The following is a 20259-nucleotide window of genomic DNA, read 5'->3' as shown; positions in this document are numbered from 1 at the left end:
TATTTAGGGTCTCTGTCTCTGGGGAAACTTTAGATAACGAATGCAAGAGCTCATCAGAGTTCCTCTGCATTTCTCTCTTCACCTTCTGATAAGGAATCGACTGCTGACCGCGCTGGAAGCCTGCAAAACTGCAACAAAGTAGCTAAGACGACTACTGCAACTCTGTAACGCTGATCCTGCCGCCTTCTCGACTGTTTTCCTGCTTGTGCATGCTGTGGGGGTAGTCTGCCTCCTCTCTGCACCAGAAGCTCCGAAGAAATCTCCTGTGGGTCGACGGAATCTTCCTCCTGCAACCGCAGGCACCAAAAAGCTGCATTACCTGTCCCTTGGGTCTCCTCTCAGCATGACGAGCGAGGTCCCTCGAATCCAGCAACTCTGTCCAAGTGACCCCCACAGTCCAGTGACTCTTCAGTCCAAGTTTGGTGGAGGTAAGTCCTTGCCTCACCTCGCTAGACTGCATTGCTGGGAACCGCGACTTTTGCAGCTACTCCGGCCCCTGTGCACTTACGGCGGAAATCCTTTGTGCACATCCAAGCCTGGGTCCTCGGCACTCTAACCTGCATTGCACGACTTTCTAAGTTGGTCTCCGGCGACGTGGGACTTCTTTGTGCAACTTTGGTGAGCACCGTTTCACGCATCCTCGTAGGGCCTGTTTCTGGCATTTCTCTGGGTGCTACCTGCTTCAGAGAGGGCTCCTTGTCTTGCTCGACGTCCCCTCTCTCTCCTGGTCCAATTTGCGACCTCCTGGTCCCTCCTGGGCCTCAGCAGCATCCGAAAACGCTAACCGCACGATTTGCATCTAGCAAGGCTTGTTGGCGTTTTTTCGGCGGGAAAACACTTCTGCACAACTCTCCACGGCAAGAGAGATCTGTCCACCAAAGGGGAAGTCTCTAGTCCTTTTCGTTCTTGCAGAAACCTCAGCTTCTTCTGTCCAGTAGAAGCTTCTTTGCACCCACAGATGGCATTTCCTGGGCATCTGCCCATCTCCGACTTGCTTGTGACTTTTGGACTTGGTCCCCTTGTTCCACAGGTACCCTAGATTGGAAATCCACAGTTGTTGCATTGTTGGTTGGTGTCTTTCCTGCATTATTCCTCTATCACAACTCTTTGTCTTTTGGGGAACTTTAGTGCACTTTGCACTCACTTTTCAGGGTCTTGGGGAGGGCTAATTTTCTAACTCTCACTATTTTCTAATAGTCCCAGCGACCCTCTACAAGGTCACATAGGTTTGGGGTCCATTCGTGGTTCACATTCCACTTTTGGAGTATATGGTTTGTGTTGCCCCTATCCCTATGTGTCCCCATTGCAGCCTATTGTAACTATACATTGTTTGCACTGTTTTCTAAGACTATACTGCATATTTTTGGTATTGTGTACATATAACTTGTGTATAATTACTATCCTCATACTGAGGGTACTCACTGAGATACTTTGGCATATTGTCATAAAAATAAAGTACCTTTATTTTTAGTATATCTGTGTATTGTGTTTTCTTATGATATTGTGCAAGTGACACTTGTGGTACTGTAGTAGCTTCACACGTCTCCTAGTTCAGCCTAAGCTGCTCTGCTAAGCTACCATTATCTATCAGCCTAAGCTGCTAGACACCCTATACACTAATAAGGGATAACTGGGCCTGGTGCAAGGTGCAAGTACCCCTTGGTACTCACTACAAGCCAGTCCAGCCTCCTACAGAGAGACCCTAAATAGCCCTGAGAGGGTGATTGGCTACCTTATCAGGTATGGACCTATCAGGAGGGGTCTCTGATGTCACCTGCTATCACTGGCCACTCAGAGGCCTCCAGAGTGTCCCCACACCTTGGAAAACAAGATGGCTGAAGTCTGGGACACACTGGGGGAGCTCTGGGCACCATCTCTGGGGTGGTGATGGACAGGGGAGTGGTCACTCCCCTTTCGTTTGTCCAGTTTCACACCAGAGCAGGGACTGCGGGTCCCAGAACCGGTGTAGACTGGCTTATGCAAGGAGGTCAACATCTGTGCCCTTCAAAGTAATTCCAGAGGCTGGGGGAGGCTACCCCTCCCCAGCCTGTAACACCTATTTCTAAAGGGAGCTGGTATAACACCCTGCTCCCAAAGGACATGCTTTGGTCTGCATTCCTGGAACTGAACTGCTCAGACCCCAGAAGGGCAGAACCCTGTCTGTGAGGTGGCAGCAGCTGTAGTTGCATTGCAAGCCTCAAAGAGCTGGTTTGGCAGTGCTGGGGGTCCATGGTGGAGCCCCAGGATGCATTCAATTGGCTCCCCAATACCTGATTTGGAATGGGGGGACAATTCCATGATCTTAGACACCTTACATGGCCATATTCGGAGTTACCATTGTAAAGCTACATATAGGTATTGACCTAAATGTAGTGCACGCGTGTAATGATGTCCCCGCACTCACAAAGTTCCCGGAATTGGCCCTGAACTATGTGGGGGCACCTTTGCTAGGGCAAGGGTGTCCTCACACTTAGTAACTTTGCACCTATCCTTCAGTAAATGAGGGTTAGACACATAGGTGACTTATATGTTTCTTAAGTGCAGTGAAAATGGCTGTGAAATAGTGTGTGCACTATTTCACGCAGGCTGCAGTGGCAGTCCTGTGAAAGGGTTTGTCTGAGCTCCTTATGGGTGGCAAATGCTGCAGCTCATAAGGATCTCCTGGAACCCCAATTCCCTGGGTACCTAGGTACTATGACTAGGGACTTATAAGGTGGGGTCCAGTGTGCCAATTGAAATTGGTAAATGAAGTCACTAGCCTATAGTGGCAAATTTAAAAACAGAGAGAGCATAAGCACTGAGGTTCTGGTCAGCAGAGCCTCAGTGACACAGTCAAGCACTATACACAACACACATTAGGCCATAAACTATGAGCACTGGGGTCCTGACCAGCAGGATCCCAATGAGACAGGCCAGCACATACTGACATTACCGGTAAAAATGGGGGTAACATGCCAAGAAAGATGGTACTTTCCTACATAGCCATACTACTTCTGACTTAGCAGTATGGAGGTAATAAGCAAAAAGATGAATGTGTGAAGGGATCTGATACCCTGATGAAGGCCTTTATACCCTATGTGGCTGAGACAAGGATCAAAACATGTTGGTTTGAATGAGAGAGGGGTCTAGGACACAAATATCCATAATCTACCCTCATTTAGTTTTAACCCTGTCTGGGGGGCCTGTTAAATAAAAGGCTCAGAAGGTACCCACATAGACAGTTGTAGATAATTAGGATATTCACAGCAGTTCCCTAGGGAAAGAAAGTAGTATCTGTTCTGATAATAGAACAGACAGATAAATCTCTCCGCCCAGGATGTTGGTCTGCACCTGGACGTAGTAGCATGCCCAGTGATGAAGCATGCCACTATCTAGTGGGTGTGGGCAACAATTTTAACACCTAAGGGTCCCCAGGTGATAAAGAAGGCTGGAAGTTTCAGGTTGTTAAATAATCCTCTGTGCCTCTGCATGTTAGGCTGGTGCCTCCTTCTCCTACATTGCTGTGTGGAGGAACTGGACTGGAGAAGGACAAGACATCTAGTCTATCCCTGTGCTGATTAACTCTGTTTTTCTACATAACTCAAAACTAATGTTCCTAAGCCTGCCTATAAACTCAGCCAGCAACCCCATCCTGACCTATTTCACCTGGGTACACCACGTTGCTTGTTGGGAAATCTCAGACTCACACCCCACTAACATTATTGAGTAAGCTATGCCCCTGCTCACATTTTATGGCAATACTTATTTGCTTTGCTAATGTATGTTTTTCCCCCTCCCTCACTTCCTGCAATTCCCTTCTCCCCTGTCCAATTTCTTTAATTGCTGCCCTTTCTCCCAATGTCTTTTCTACTTTAAGATCTCTCTCTCTCGTCCATCATCTCTCTTATTGCCATTTTCTTCTACTGTGCTCTGTCTTCTTTATCAAGTTTCTCTGTTGCACATACCTATTTCTCTATACACGGCCCTCCACTTCTGTTTTTTGCTATCTCACTACCGCTCTGTCTCCACACATCTGGCACACTTCAATTACCATTCCCTCCTCTCCTAACTCTACTGTAACTCAGCAGCATCCCAGCACTTCAAGCGCTGCACATTTAGCTTTAATCTTCGTAACAACAGATATGCCAGTGTGTGCCATGTAATTCCTGTCTGTACTTCAACAAAAATCCACTATTTTCAAGGGACAGGATTATGCTAAAATAACTTGTCTTGTCGAAAGCACAGAAGTCTTCGGTATTTTTGCTTCTGCTGCTATTGGCACCGCTTCCCAGGGGGCCATCAGTTTGCAACCAATGTTCCTGCAAGGGCAGACAGTTTGGCTTCTGATAAGTTGGAGCCTTTACTTCATGAAGCTGAGGAAGTGCCACCATATACTTTCCTTTGTGTACCCCTTTCTAATTCCATTGAGGGTCTCCCATGGATTCTGTTACATTCTTTTCATTTGAACAAAGTAATTTCTATTTATGTAAGTAGCTCTTCAAAAGTCCATTCTTGTCTTTTGATCATTTGAAAATATTGACATAGAATAATACATTGGCTTTTTATGTCACTTATTGTTTTTAAGTAGAACAGTATGGGCATTCCTATGATGCCCCCTCTAGTTTCTCACTTTTTTCTATTCATGAATAATAAGAGGTATTGTGACGTGTATTACATTGACGTAATCTTTAATGTAATCCTTACTTTTTGCAGAATATGAAGAAAGTTGGCTAGAGGTTCAGAAAGAGCGGAAACTCCTTTTAAAGTACATGTGCGAGAAGTACAAACTCGGCCGGAATTCTAGCATTCCAGATCCAAGTGTTGCCAATATGATGTATGTAGAACACAGACATAAATTAATCTACTGTGAGGTGCCCAAGGTTGGTTGCTCCAGCTGGAAACGGATCATTCTTCTCCTCAAGACAAACATGACCAACAATTACTTTGAGTTGTCGAATGAGGTTGTTCACTCCAGAAAATCATTTCAAATATTGAACTCCTACCCGTTGGAGAAACAGCAGCAGCTGCTCAAAAGTTACACCAAGTTGATGTTCGCCCGACATCCCTTTGAGCGACTTGTTTCTGCTTACCGTGACAAGTTCCTCCGCTATCGGGAAAGTGAATACTATACAAAAACAATGGCACAATGGATTAAATCAACAGTCAACAAATCTAAAAATTCAACTGGACCTGTCACCTTCCTGGAATTTGTCCACTTTGTCTTGGGTGAGAATCCTAAAAACAGTGACATTCACTGGAGACCAATGTCCTCCCTCTGTGATCCTTGTAATATTCATTATGACATCATAGGCAAATTTCAGAACTTGAAAGAAGATTCTGATCAAGTGCTTAGGAGCATTGGGGCTCCCAAAGATTTCCGTTACCCTTTTGTTAAAGAACCCTCAACACAAACGAGCAGCAACATTAAAAAGACATATTTCAGTAATCTGAGCACTGAAGACCTGCTGGGCCTTATGAACAGATACCACATGGACTTCATGCTGTTCGGCTATCCAGTATTCTAAAAGAAGAAGCACTTCCAGAACAATGTTACTTTGTTATTAAGTTTTATTTTCCATCATTTAAGAGGTACTGATGACCATTAACTTCTGGAACAGAAAGCTAGGCATAGTAGTTGCTAATGCACCAAGCCAACTAAAAAACCATGTTCTCACAGTCACCATTAAGTCAGTGAGGGCTTAAGCGCAATAATGACTGGATTCAGTGGTCCTTTGTATATGAACCTCTGGAAACTATGGGCTGATTTAGAGTTTGGCTGGGGGGTGGACTCTGTCACAAATGTGATGGAACTCCCATCCACTGTTTTATAATTACATTATCCCCCCCATATTGGAAAATAATTATATGATACAGAATTTTTACAGATTGTTAGGATGACCATCTTCAGATCTTCTTCAATACTCTGTGCTAATACGTTAACAGATTAAGGTGGTCATTCTGACCCTGGTGGTCTTTGACCGCCAGGGCGGAGGACCGCGGGAGCACCGCCGACAGGCCGGCGGTGCTCCAATGGGGATTCCGACCGCGGCGGTAAAGCCGCGGTCGGACCGGCACCACTGGCGGGGTCCCGCCAGTGTACCGCGGCCCCATTGAATCCTCCGCGGCGGCGCAGCTTGCTGCACCGCCGCGGGGATTCCGACCCCCCCTACCGCCATCCAGATCCCGGCGGTCGGACCGCCGAGATCCGGATGGCGGTAGGGGGGGTCGAGGGCCCCTGGGGGCCCCTGCAGTGCCCATGCCACTGGCATGGGCATTGCAGGGGCCCCCGTAAGAGGGCCCCTACATGTATTTCACTGTCTGCTGCGCAGACAGTGAAATACGCGACGGGTGCAACTGCACCCGTCGCACAGCTTCCACTCCGCCGGCTCGATTCCGAGCCGGCTTCATCGTGGAAGCCTCTTTCCCGCTGGGCTGGCTGGCGGTCTGAAGGCGACCGCCCGCCAGCCCAGCGGGAAAGTCAGAATTACCGCCGCGGTCTTTCGACCGCGGAACGGTAACCTGACGGCGGGACTTTGGCGGGCGGCCTCCGCCGCCCGCCAAGGTCAGAATGAGGGCCTAAATATCCAAAAGGAGAAGGACATATTATTGAAGCAAATTTGCTTTTTCTTGATGGCTAATCCAGATCTTTCACCTTTTTTCTGGGCTCTGGGTTTGCTGTTTTTTCATCTCTGCGCGTTACCCATGCTAATCAGGAGCTAAGAGCATGGGTCTCCCTTTAAACATGGTTGAATTAGGTTACCCTTGACCGACATATTTTACATGCCTATGCGTGCCTAATATATGAAATACAAGGAGAGACAACCTGTGCCTTGTCCTCCAGTGTTGTCCAAGGCAGGGAGAAGTGTTTCCTGTTGCTGTTTGCCCTCTTCAGAGCTGGAGGTCAGGAATCCTGCAAGGACATTAAAATTGCACCCCTTCAGGATAAAAAGTTGGCCAGGGCTGCTGAGGAGAAAAGGGCACTTAGCTTTAAGATAGACGTCATCTGGCTGGGCATCTAAGTCCAGTGATCTTGTTGGAAGTAACTGAGAACTGCCTAGGAAAGGCAAACATAGGGGCCACAACCCAAAGGATCTAGTGCCTAGATATTTGGTGGAGCATGACACTAATAAGTGGTTTGCGGCTTATCCGGTGGCCTTAAGTATGCACAGACTCCGAGATGAGAGCTGGGGGACTAGCCTGTGGCAGCACATGCCGATTGTTGGGAGAGATAACTGTTGGTTTTAGATGCATCTGACCAGGTTAAGTACACCTCCATAAAAGAGGCCATCACATTCAAATTTGATTTTAACCTCAGCACAGTACAGTTGTGGCTGGTGACTTTTGAAAGAGGTGTGTGTGTCTGTTGGGGGGAGGATAAGTCGGCTTCGAACTTCACTGAGTAAGCAAAGCAAGTGGCACCAATGGATCTAAGGAGGTTTCAGGCTGAGGGTCAATGTCTGCACATTCATTGTGCAGGTACATTTATGCTCATGCTATGCTATACATTACCATAAACCCACACCATAACTCTGAAAGTTTGGGAAGAGCAATATTGAACTGCTTAAATAGGTATATGATGGAAATCTTTTATCATAATAAACCCAGTCATTACATGCCTAGGGTAGTGTCCTTCCACTTGCATATTCTTTGCATATCAGTTACAAGTATAGTGGGACCAGCTTGTTCATATTCTAATACCCTAAAAGATGGTGTAAATATTAAATCTTAAGCACATAGACTATACCAGCTATAACTAGGAAACGTCTGTGACATGTTTATGATTTGAAATGCACAAAGCCCTTGACTGAAATGTAAGAAGGCTGTCCTTACCTCTGAAATTAACTCTTTTCCTTGACTCTGCTATAGAGTTCTACAAGAATCGTGTTTCCTTCTGCAGTGTGCACAATATTTTCTGGTCCTGGGAAGGAAATGCCTTAGGAAAATAAAGACGTTCTGTACCTGCGCACTATAAACTATTTCTGTTTTCCACACTGTTTGTTGTAATTAGGGAAGTCCGAGTGAGCTATTTAAAACACCCACTTTGTACTTCCTTTGTCCTACAGCTGCAAATTCATTGTCTATAGTGCCTATTTAATGAAGCATTAATCTGAGGCAAGTAAACCAAAGCCTGCAGGAGTACTTAGGAACACACACAGCTCAGCTGTCTGCATGGTCCTTTAGCAGGTATCTTCCTGGCTCGCTCACACTAGCTGATGAAAACATCCCCGACAGCCAATAAAGAAAGTGGCTGGTTGTTGTGCACATTCATCATGCAAAATAAAGCCACAACTATAAATGTGTTCTTCCTGCTTCTGTGCTGTCTGGCTACACGTTGTTCGAACTTGAGGAGGTTGCTTTGTGCAAGATGCCAATGCTGTCACAGCTCATTAGAAGTAAATAGTATTGAATAGCATGAGAGATGCGTCGGGATTGGCAGGACGAAGGAACCCAGCACCCAAGCGAAGTAAGGAGAGCTGCATTTGCTGCCCCCCCATCAACACACAGTGGATTCAAACTTGCAATCCTGAAGTACGCATGTCAAACTGGCCGAGTCCAGAGACCTGTCAGTCTGTCATGCGCACTGTGATTACACAGCACCGAAGATCTCTGGGACATTAGCCACCTCCACCCAAGATAACAATACAAGTGATTGTAATTTCGTGGTGTGAAGGCCTGCCAAACATGAATTTTATATTTGCACCTAATATTTAAATGCACAATGAAGACTGCTTTATTTTCTAGATGGGTGGCGAACGAAGTAGTGCTTCAGTGCCCCCTTGCCCCTAAGGAGGAACTGCCTCTGGCAAAGTATCACCTGAAGTACAGGAATTCCCAGAAACTGTTACACCTGTCTTGGGAATATGTTGTGGTTTCTTTTCTAGGCACTGGATGATTGGGTGAAGGGTAGCAAAGTAAATGATTACGATGGGCTGTATAATTTGTTTGTGCACATCTCGAGTGACTGCTCACTAGACTCCATGCTCACTCTGCCAAGGGAGCTTGGAAAGGTAGCAGACCTCTGGCTCAACACCAGAATATCCAAAAAAGGTCCTTCTGAAGGAGTGACCAGACGAAGGGTGAGCCAGGCCCCCAACAGAAGGGAAAAAGGGAGAAAACCCTAAGATCTAAGCTTTTGATCAGGGATGAGAGTCCCAACTCACTTCAGGGAAGCAGGAAGGCGGGAACACAGGGAAAGGTGGGAGGAAAAACCCTGTGATAGGGGTAGGTGCTTTGACTATCATCAGCCCGGGTATAGGAAGGTAGATACCTTGTACTCCAGGAAGCCACTCACTAGCAGGCCCTCTATAGAGATAACTAGTTTTCTGTTTGGAAGAGATTATTCCCAGGTTAGAACATACCCTAGTGTTCTTTTGTTGGAAGGTGGATTCAGCAGGTAAGTTGGTGATTCCAGAGAGTTCCAGAAAGGACTTCCAGAGGGTCACAGTGAATGGGGTCCATCCACATCACTGCTCTGCGAAATACCTGTGCCAACTGAACTCTAGTGGTGGAAATGCTGGTCTCCTTAGAAGGGTAACTGCAGGGACAGGTCTGAAAGGTAAGAATTGTCAAGGTGTTAAGGGGTGTGACTGCCCCATGGCTATATTCTCCCTAAAGTGGAAGGGGTATTTGCCCAGAGTAAGGTAGTGGGTGTCACAGCTTGCCCTTATATTGTATCCTTTACAGAGAGCCCCCACTGGTGAGAAATGAACCGGTAGGGGCAGACACCCATGGTGCATTAAAAATACAGATTTCTGGGGATACTGTTACTAAACAGAAGTTACAGAGGCCCATGAGCGGAGCAAGGGGTAGAAGGTAAATCTCATCTACAGTGAGAGGACCAGATGGCTAAGGGTTACCTGCTCTGACAGGCGAGGACCCAAAAACTGGCACTGGAGAGGCCACTTCTGGCCTGGATGTGCTGTCTGCCCTGTCACAGTGAAGGGATTCAGGAGCTTTAGACCAGACAGACCCCTGCATGACACAACAGAGTGTGTCACCCTTGTTGTGGGATGTGCTGCAGTGCTGGACTGCCAGGCTAGTATTTAGTCACAGGGTATAGACCCTAAGGTGAAGGGCCAGTCAGTGTGTTACTCATGAGAAGGGGGAAGTAAGGAAATATGAGGGTGTCTGCAGCCTGAGGTTGTAACCCCCACTCTGAAAACTCTGGGAGGAAGATGCTACGTTGGCTCTCAGTAATCTTAAAGGGATTATGAAGTGACCAAGACCTGGACTATTGAAATATCCGTACTGGACACAGCTGATCTGAGCATGTTAATGAATATTATGGATCCGGGCTTTTGTACTTTTCTCACTAGGCTGCTTTATTTTTTAACTATTTTATGTCTTATAGGGCAATTTGTGTGGTTGGTGGGTGTTCAGGGGGCACAGGGTGGCTGTCTCTCCGGGCTGTTTTAGTCATCAGCAGCTTGAGGATGAGGAAGATTCCCCTCTGCCAGAGACTGGGATGGGGTAAGTTTTTGCAGCTGGCTGGGGCTAGTCGTGGGTGGGGATCATTGGTAAGACATGCAGGTAAAGCCCTCGTACATGGCAGGATGGGGGGGGGCAGAGGGGTAAAATTAGTGAATTAATCAGAGGTTGCATCATGAGTTGATACTACTGGAGGTGCCCATAGGCATCGCTTTTTGGTATGGGATGGTATAGTCCAGTTCGGAAGCTATGCAATAATGACTTGTTTATATTGTATGTTGTGGAATGTATCTGGCCTGAACTCCTCCAATAAACAACAGCTGTTATGGAGGGTGATCAACATTTATAGTCCACACAAAATATCATTAACAGAGACACATTTGACCTGCAAAGATTGCCACCTATTTAAACAGCTTGGATACAATGTTATTGTAAGTATGTCGCAAACTGCCCCTATCCCAGGGGTAGCTATTTTGGCAGTGAAAAGTTTAGAGTTCAAGGCTCTGAGGACTTCCTCTGATGCTAGGAGCAGATGGGTGATTGTTCAGCTCATAGTATTTGGCCAGAGATTCGTAATTTGTGCTGTTTATGGGCCAAATGTAGATGACCCAAGATGTTGAATACACTCTGTTTGGATCTATTAGACTGGGAGATTGTAACTGTGTGATTGACTACACTATAGATACAACTGATCACTCCGCTTCCCCCGTATGGTTAAGACCAAGGCATTAATCTTGGAACTTGCCCAGCTGCATGGACTCATGCATGTCTGGAGGACATTATATACTACTATACCATATTGCACGTTCTACTCATTTCCACATAGGCACAATTCTAGGGTCAATATGATTTTTATCGAAAGGGGCTTCCTTGTAGATGTGGAAATGAAGGTATGTCCTAAGGTCTTGTCTGACCATAATATATTGCTATTTACAAACCTATCAGGGGTGCGGGTGCGATGGTGTCAGTTTTTGTTTCCGTGACATTTGCTTACTAACCCTGATTACTGCAAACTCTCTCACCGGATTTTTGGGAGTAAACATGGCAAAGCTTCCCCACTTGTGGTGTGGGACACAGTGAAAGCTTATATTGGGGGTATTACAGCACAGTTTATTTGTATGCAAAATAGGGACATGCAAAATAGTGTCAATCAGCTTGGCCAGGCAATTTTGCAATTGGAAGTATCTCACGCATTGCCGATTAGATCTGGGAGTCCGAAGAGCAAGCCCTTCGTGTCCAATTTATTAATAGACAATGCCAGCAGGGTAAACACTTTAGGGAGAAGGTGGCTGCCAGTTGTTCCGAAAATAAGGCTTTCCAATACGAATATATGGAACAGGTTGGTCGAGTGTTGGCTCATCAAATCTCAGACAGAAAAGCCAGGTGTTTGATCAAGCGTATTAAAGACAGTGATGGATACTCTGTGCAAGCTATTGTTGAGCAGTTCTTTCTATTCTACCAAAAACTGTATAGCTAGACCCAAACGTCATGTTTTTCTGAGCTTATGGCCGATGTTCAGGGTAGTAGACTGCCAAACTTGGAGGAATCTCAGGCTTTATTATTGCAGATGGCTATTACTTCTGGGCAGAGAGAAGCTGCTCTCGCAGCTCTGCCCTCGGGCAGGTGGCAGGGGAGGATTCAATCCCGTTGGAGTGCTATAAAACATTCAAAGACATCATAATACCCCACTCTTAATGGTAGTGCAGTGTATCAACGAGGTTAGTAAAGTGCCTGATACTTGGAATATCACTAAAATCACTGTATTTTCAAAGAAGGGTAAAACTCCAGAAGAGATGTGCTCGTACCCACCCATATCTCTCATTAATGCTGACACAAAGATGTTCGCCGAGGTACTAGCCATCTGGCTTGCCCACGTCTTAGCATATTTAGTTTCAAAACAACAGCATGGCTTTATTCCAGGAAGAGATACCACTAGCCTTATTTATACTGCAATCGCTGCTTTCAATGTAGCGGAGAAAACAGGAACAAAGCTTGGCATGATTTTACTAGATGAAGAGAAGGCATTTGATCATCGTGTGGCCTTGGACTGTTGATAGGTGATGATGGGAGCCTTTGGGATCGGTGATTCATTTTGTAAATGGGTACAGTCCCTGTACAGATCCCCCTTTGCCAAACTTGTACATTTTAAAATCCAGCGGGGCACCCGGCAGGGGTGCCCACTCTCCCCTCTTTTATTCCCAGTGTATTTGGAGCCGTATTTACAACCATAGAAGAGGGATGCCAGGATTTGGCCTATGATCTCTGGAGACTGTGAACTAAAGGTCGGTGCAAGTGCCTCTTTACTGTTGCCCCACCTCAACCGGACTTGCTATTGTGTTTTCTTATATTGTGCACCCTTTTTTTTCTTTTTCCTCCATGGTACATGGTATGTATGTGATCTGAATAATTCTGACTTAATAAATAACTAAAACTAAAAAAGAAGACTGAAAATGAATGCTGCCAGTATGCTGACCTGTCTCAGTAATTCTGCTTTATCATGCACCCTGGTCCATTCTTCATTAGCTACTTAAGCAGGTTGAATTAGCCAGGGTGCTCCTTTCCACAATATTTTCAACCTGTTGCCTTGTGAGATGAACATTTCTTTATCCTTTGTTTAGCTGTAGCTCTTCACGCACTCTTCATCCTTCTGGACCATGGCCGAGGTAGGTTTTGGTACTAGAGGGGGTGCCGATCTATACCGTATCTCTACAAGGAATGCATAATTTATTTATATCTAGACATTAAACATTACGACTTGGAAACAGTCTCATAAAGGCACACTACAAGCCCACACCTTGCCAACCAAGCACATCTTACAGAGTGCATGCTAACAATCTGCTAAGTGGTTTGGCGCGTGGCCAGGGTTATGATGTGTCATATAAGTGTAACCACAATACATTCTAGTTATAGCAGAAATTATTTATACCTTGACAGTCACTTTAGTGTGGAGGGAGTATCTTTCTGTGGATTTTAGAAGTATTTGTTGCATTATTATATGCAACTGGGGGGATGTGGAGGGGTGAGAGTGAGTTGAACAAGAAGGCTGACTGGGAAGGATCTAGGAGGACTGGTGAAGTTAAGGAACTGCTGTCACGAACTCTGTGAACTGACCCTAAATGTACAAAATAACTGTATAGCAACTATACTACAAAAGTGTTTGTCAATTGATTTGACAAAACATGAGTTGTTAATTAGGGCATTTTCTCCTTTTAGCACCGTTTTTTTACCAAGATCGAGAATAGAAAATACACATGGGTGGCAGATTACTTATATCGCCTAACCCTGTACCCCCACAAAGGCAGGAAGCTCACTGTGATGTAAGTGTTTTGTTTATTTCATTGTGCATCACAGTCTAACGCGAGGCTTCACGAGATACAGCCTTCAACATGATCACATGCCTACTCTGCCTAAAATGAAATTTGCTCACAGAAAAACATTTGTCTGCTGGTTAGGGGTTGCTTGGAGGGCCACGGGCAGAAAAAAGAAAGTTAAATAATATAAGGGATAAAGAACTCCCTGCCATATGTTATTAGGCTATTACAAGTCACTGAAGAGTTCCATAACCATGTAGAGGATTAGGTCGAAGGCAGAGCTCCTTAAAGGTTATGGAACTCTGAGGTGACTTCCAATTGCCTTATCATGTATGGCAAGAAGTACTTTATCCCATATAATTCATGGTCACACCATCACCTTTCCTACAAGCCACTTAAAAATGTGATGCATAGCTCTTTCAGAAACAAAGAGCATGTATATAAACTTCAGCATCTTCAGCATACAAGGAGACTCTATCTTCCTGACCATGAGGTCAATTAAATCCCCTTACCTGGGCATCTTTTCACTTCTTTTGGGATAAAAGCTCTATTACTAGGGTGAACAATAGGGGCGAGAGTGGAGAGCCTTACTGCATGTCCCTGTCAATGGGAAATAGCACAGGGAGCACATCATTTACTCTTACCTTGGCCCAGGTAGCTGCATACTGTGTTTCCGCATACCACAAGAATCTGGGTCTGAGGTTCTTTGGAGGTAGCACTGCAAGAGTAAAGGACCAGTGTTCTGTGTCAAAAGCCTTCTCTCCATCCAACAGTATGACTCTACAGTTTCTGTGTAAATTCTGTTTGTGATCAAGTACAGCATTAAGGCCCCTCAAAGCTTTTGGCTCGACGGATCTATGGGGTGTCTGCAAGGGAGAGGGAAGCTGATCGGAGATGTCAGGTCAGTTGATGGAAGGTCAGGTGTTTATTGATGTATGCTGGTCCTTCTTTGTGCAGCGCCTTGTAGGCATGGTTCAGCATCTTGAACTGGCATCTCTTCTGAATCGGGAGCCAGTGTAGTTTCTTGAGATGGGGTGTGATATGGCTCCTTCTGGGGAGGTTGTATTTATGAGGGATATGGGGAGATATGCTCCACATTCCTCTAGAGGTCTATTTGGTTCAGTATTACTTGTGGCTCTTTGGAGGTCATGCCCAAGCAGAGTGTCCCCATGAGCCTCTTCAAATAAATCCTTCAGAAGGCTGGTCAAAAGTGACAAATATTTTTTTAAAAAATTCCAGGGGGATGCCTTTGGGCCTCTTGCTACTTGCAATGCTGTTATGACCTTTTGAAGTTCTTCTTCTGTTATGGGCTGATCCAATTGAGTCTGTGCTAGGTTAGTTAGGGCACACATGGTGAAATTTCTTCTTCTAGAATTCTTGTCTTCAACTACTGTGATGTGTGCTGTGTGTAAATGCATATGTAGTAAGTTGCAAATGGATTTGTGAGAGCTTCCAAGAAGTAACTAGAATCCTTCACGGGTGTTCAGTGAGGTGACTATAATGATCAACTGATTTTTGTTGGCCGGCCAGTATAACAATTTCCCAGTTCTGTCAACCTTTTTGTAAATTTTATCCAAGGTATCTATTCTTTCCCATCATACTTCACCATAGATTTTTTATATAATTCTAGCTGCTGTGGATGTCAGGACTGACACCCCCTGCCAGCTCTTGCTCCAGCCTGTCTTGGTCAAATCCTAGAGACCATTGTCCATCAACCACCATGGATTAAGGTGCCAGATTCCTTCACTGCCTTGACTCAGACAGGACAGTGTTCTATTGGGCAGCGATCTAATAACTCTTGGCTACATCCACAGTTCCACCGATAACGCCCACCTCTATGGCTGAAAAAAATAAATAATTCTTGAGTGTGACCTGTGCGAAGAATAGCATGTATAACATTTAATAGAGGGGTACATTCTGTGCCGTGTTTGGCAGTCTAGTTGATGTTTTGGGGTTAGCCATGTCAAGTTCAGTGTTCATCACAAAGTGAAAGTCACTTCCTATTACTGTTACTCCTACTGAGGCTTCAGCTAACAGTTGTGTGAGTGTGTTGTCTCTCAAAGGAAGTGACCATAAATGCTCTTGATTGTCTATGATGAACCACTGAAGGCTCCACTGATCATGACCTATCCAAAAAGAAAGGCAGTCTGAACACACTGTCTCATTAATCAGAATGTCTTCCTAAGGAGGGTTGCAACCCCTGAGAGCAGCAGGTGAACCCTGCATGATAAACCTGGGTGTAATTGCCTGCACAATGAACCTGGGTGTAATTTTGTCTGCCCAACAAACTGAAATCTATGCTGAATAAGTGATTTTTTTTTGCCATAACAGTATTTCTATATCCTTGATTCTATTAATGTATCAATTGGCTTTGCAAATTTAAATAGTGTTCTCTTTCTGAGAGTCACAGATCTTTTATCTTTTGTTACAGTGAAGTTATAGCTGAAGGTATTATTGTAATACACTTTAAGGTTCTAGTTGTTTCACTCGGTACAAGCTTTGCCAGCACATCCACAGCCATCAAGCCCAATGCAAGTGACCAGCCATCCCCAGCAAGCAGACACAGTCAGGATAGTCCCACATATACAGGCACCATCATGTACGACCTAGGAATGAGGGATCCGGGCACTCCTCTAGCAATTACTCCGGCTCTGTTTGCGGTTTAGTTTAATGTCAGACGGTTTCTGCAGTTTACTCCCTGAATACCTTTTGCAATGAGCAAAGGCAGTCAGCCCATAATCTCAATCAATGGCAGGCAAAAAAACAAGTGTGGCAGGCTACTTAGTGCAATACTTGAGATGTAACACAAGAGGTTACTTTAATTACTTTCAGCAGTAAGTTGGCTTATAGCACTCAGACCCCACTCTCTAAGTTTTTTTTGTTTTCATCTGTTTACATATCAGGGAAGGAAGTGGGGCGAAAATAACCCATTGTGGTCTATCCGGGGTTGCTGATATTCCATTCTCTAGCCTTGTGAGTGTAGTGTCGCACCAATGATATTACTGGGTTGCGAGCACTACAGTGGGAGCCTGATCTGGGAGGGTGTTTTGGATTCAATACCCCTGTGATACTGTGTGTTCAAGGTGACCCCGTGGTCACGTGTCTGTCAAGAATAAATATACAAGGCTGACAGGCATGGTCAGGGAAAGCTTCTGAGCCGTAGAGTAATCACGCACACAGTGTCTGTGTCCATTCATTTCCCTGGCAGCGTAATTACCGGCCAACATAACACTGGTAACACGGGTTGTCTTACCTGTTGTGCAGTGACAGCTGTGGTGGCCACCCACCTGCATCAGGTGTGCAGTGCTCATGCCGTGTGCTGTTAGCACTTCCTCGCCCATAGTGGTGTGCCAGTGCCGTGATGGGAGCCCACCCGATCATCGAAGTGGACTTCCCCCGATGGTTTGAGCCATGTCTGGAGGTACATGCTGCTTTCTGGAGATGCGGAGCACATAAGCAGGCTGCTGTTCGACAATTGAGATGCGTGCCTTCCGGAGTGTGTACGCCTGTGCCTGAATGGCTCCGCTCTCACCCACCATGTGGAGCCAAGTGCTAGAGCAGTGTTTGAGACGGCTGCTGGAGGTTGTATGAGCCCTCACCACACCAGGTGAAGCACTGCTGTCAAGGTGAGTGGCCTGCACGAGGGAGGAATGTATAATTATAAGACATTATACCCAGATCTGTGTCTCGGGGTGAGTGTTTGAAAAGTTTCAACACTCCGTCCATCATCCTTTTGTGTTGTGTAAGTTGCCCTAAGTGGTAAGGGTATGCCGAGACGTGGGTCCCTTGCTCACTGTGCCACTGGATTCAAGCTAGCCTGGCTGATGAAGGGTGATACCCTGAATCCGGTCCCAGGATGCTTGTTTCCGGTCCAGGGAGGACCTGGCCTGGCAGTTCGGGCTTGACTGCTCCCATGGGGGAACAGGGTCAAGACTGATTTGCACATGGCTGGGTGCAAACTGGGGTGGCATGGTGAGCAAAAGAACGATGGATTAAACCCAGATCTGTGACTGGCGGAAAAGTTTCAACACTCCATCCCTCATCCTTTTGTGTTGTAATAATTATAAGACAGAATACCAGGCCCGTGAGTGGAAATAGACAGTCACATATTACAGTAAACCACTGACATCATACTGCCACCACCTTCGGTATCAAGTAACAGAAGCCAGAGAAGCAACCTGAGACCTGGGGAAGTTTGCAGGGCATACAATCTACTGGTGTTTTGGACAACCCTCACAGAAATCTGCACATCATTGAAGCAATTGCTAGTACAGTCTCATCATGGCCACCATACTGTCTATTGAGCCTTTTATTGTTGAGGGTGCCCCGTCAACTCAGGCCCCAAGGTGGAAAGAATGGGAAAGAGTCCTGCTATTTTTTTGAAGCCACTAAAGTAGAAAACGTTCAGAAGAGAGCCGTGATTTTACATTTAGAGGGCAAGGACATACACCGCATATCCAAAACAATCGCAGAAGCCACACCCAAGACACACCCCACTTTGATTGCAGCTCTAAATGCTCATTTCGAACCCATGGCAAATACTGACTATGACAGGTTTGTGTTTCAAAATGCGAGACAGCAACTGGAAGAGTCCATTGCCACTTTTTACATGCAAGAGCTCACCTGCACTTGTACGTTCACGGAGGAGAATGAAGAAATCAGAGGGCAAATCATTCAAAGGTGCACTTCGGCAAAGCTGGGGGAACCCATCCTAGAAGAATCTGGGAGATCTCTGGCAGACATCCTTACAATGGGGCGGAACAAAGAGCCTTCAAAAGCACACGCATCCCACATGGAAGCAGCGCTGCAGAAACCAATCAAAGTCAAACTGGCTAATGTGGTCACGCCGGCACCAAACAGATACCCGAAGAATACTCTGATGATGAAAACGTGTGGTCACTGCGGAGGACCACCACACCAGCCGAATGATTGCCCAGCTAGAGGGAAAAGGTATGCAGGATATGGCAAAGTCAATCACTTTTCTAGTACAGGGTGAGTATCGCACCCCGTGGTCAATGCTGCTTTCGACACACAGGAAAGGGACAATGACATGGATGATGATGATGATGAAGAAGATCATACCTCTCCACTCCATCTTCACCATTAGTACAGCTGCCTAAATAGTACAAAGGTTACCCAAGTGCCATGTTCAAGTAGGAGGACACACCATTCTTGCCATCATGGACACAGGAGCATTGATTAACATAATGTCTTTGGACCACTACCAGGACCTGACACCATCCCCGCACCTTAAACTGGCAAAAGTCAAAGTGTTTGCCTATGGCCAAGACCGACCATTAGGTATGAAAGAAAGATTCAAGATGACTATACGTCATGGATCTAAGTCAGTCGAGGCTCAAGTCTATATCACAGAGGAGGGCTATGGCACCCTACTAGAATGCCAAACTGCAGAGGCTCTAGGCATCTTGACTGTTTCTTTTGGCATGTACCAAGATTCAATAAACAACATCCTGGATGCCTATCAACAAGTATACCATGGCATCAGCTGCCTGAAGAACAAAGAGATCAAGTTGCATATAGATAAGTCAGTGCAACCGGTTGCCCTTCACTATAGGTGCATCGCCTTCCACTTCAGGCTTCAAGTAGAAAGAGAGTTGGACAAGCTTGAATCAGCAGGAATAATTAAAAAGATGGAGGGTCCCACACCATGGGTGTTCCCGATTGTGGTAGCCAGAAAACCGAAACAACACGGCGAGGTGAGAATATACATGGACATGCAATTGCCCAATGCCACAATCAAGCTGGAACGATGCTCCCACAATAGACAATCTGATCGGTGAACTGAATGGAGTGAGTTGGTTCTCCGAATAAGATCTGTCGTTAGGGTACCACCAGCTCGTCCTTGCTGAAGAAGCTGACCATATTGCCACATTTTCAACCCATGTGGGCCTGAGGCACTACAAGAGACCGAGTTTTGGCATTTCCAGCAGTGCTGAGGTCTTCCAGAATACAATCCATGAGCTTCTGGCCGATCTCCCAGGTGCTGTCAATGTCAGCGACAACATTCTGATCCATGCGCAGACCATCCAAGAACACAACGTCCAGTTGCAGAGAGTCCTCCAGAATTCAGGAATCCGGCCTCATGCTCCACCGTGGAAAATGTGAGTTTCTGAAACAGAAGCAGAATTTCTTCGCCCATGTCTTCTCTTCAGAGAAAGTCATCTCTGACCCCAGCAACATCACAGCCATCAAGGAAGTCCCCGCACCCAAAACTGTGACAAAAGTCTGCAAATTCCTATTGATGATAAATTAAAGCGGGCGTTTCATAATGAATCTCAACACCCTGACGCATCTCCTAAGAGACCTGACAAAGTCTGCAGTGCTGTGGTCCTGGGGTCCAACTCAAGCAGCTGCTTCTCGTGCCACCAAAGAAGCTCTCTGAGTGGACAGGACTCTGAGGTACTTTGACCCGAAACTAGACACCACCATTATGGTCGATGCTGGCCGAAAAGGACTGAGCGCTGGTTTGATGCAAAGAGTGAAGGATGACGGGTGGACCCCTGTAGAGTATGCCAGCCAG

The 20259-nt window shown here is 45.9% G+C and overlaps 1 protein-coding gene across 1 annotated transcript in view; it reads left to right on the top strand.

Moving 5' to 3' along the window:
- The window catches only part of LOC138258786 (carbohydrate sulfotransferase 9-like), a 138308-nt gene extending 132192 nt beyond the window's left edge, over window positions 1-6116 (top strand). Inside the window, exon 3 of the mRNA XM_069206027.1 lies at window positions 4693-6116. Coding sequence (XP_069062128.1) covers window positions 4693-5504 — 812 coding nt within the window. The 3' untranslated portion in view covers window positions 5505-6116. The remainder of the gene's footprint in view (window positions 1-4692) is intronic.
- The last annotated feature ends 14143 nt before the right edge of the window (window positions 6117-20259 follow it).

This window comes from Pleurodeles waltl, chromosome 9 (assembly GCF_031143425.1).
Source record: "Pleurodeles waltl isolate 20211129_DDA chromosome 9, aPleWal1.hap1.20221129, whole genome shotgun sequence".
Lineage (NCBI taxonomy): Eukaryota > Metazoa > Chordata > Amphibia > Caudata > Salamandridae > Pleurodeles > Pleurodeles waltl.
This window is presented reverse-complemented; position numbering and strand designations above follow the sequence as displayed.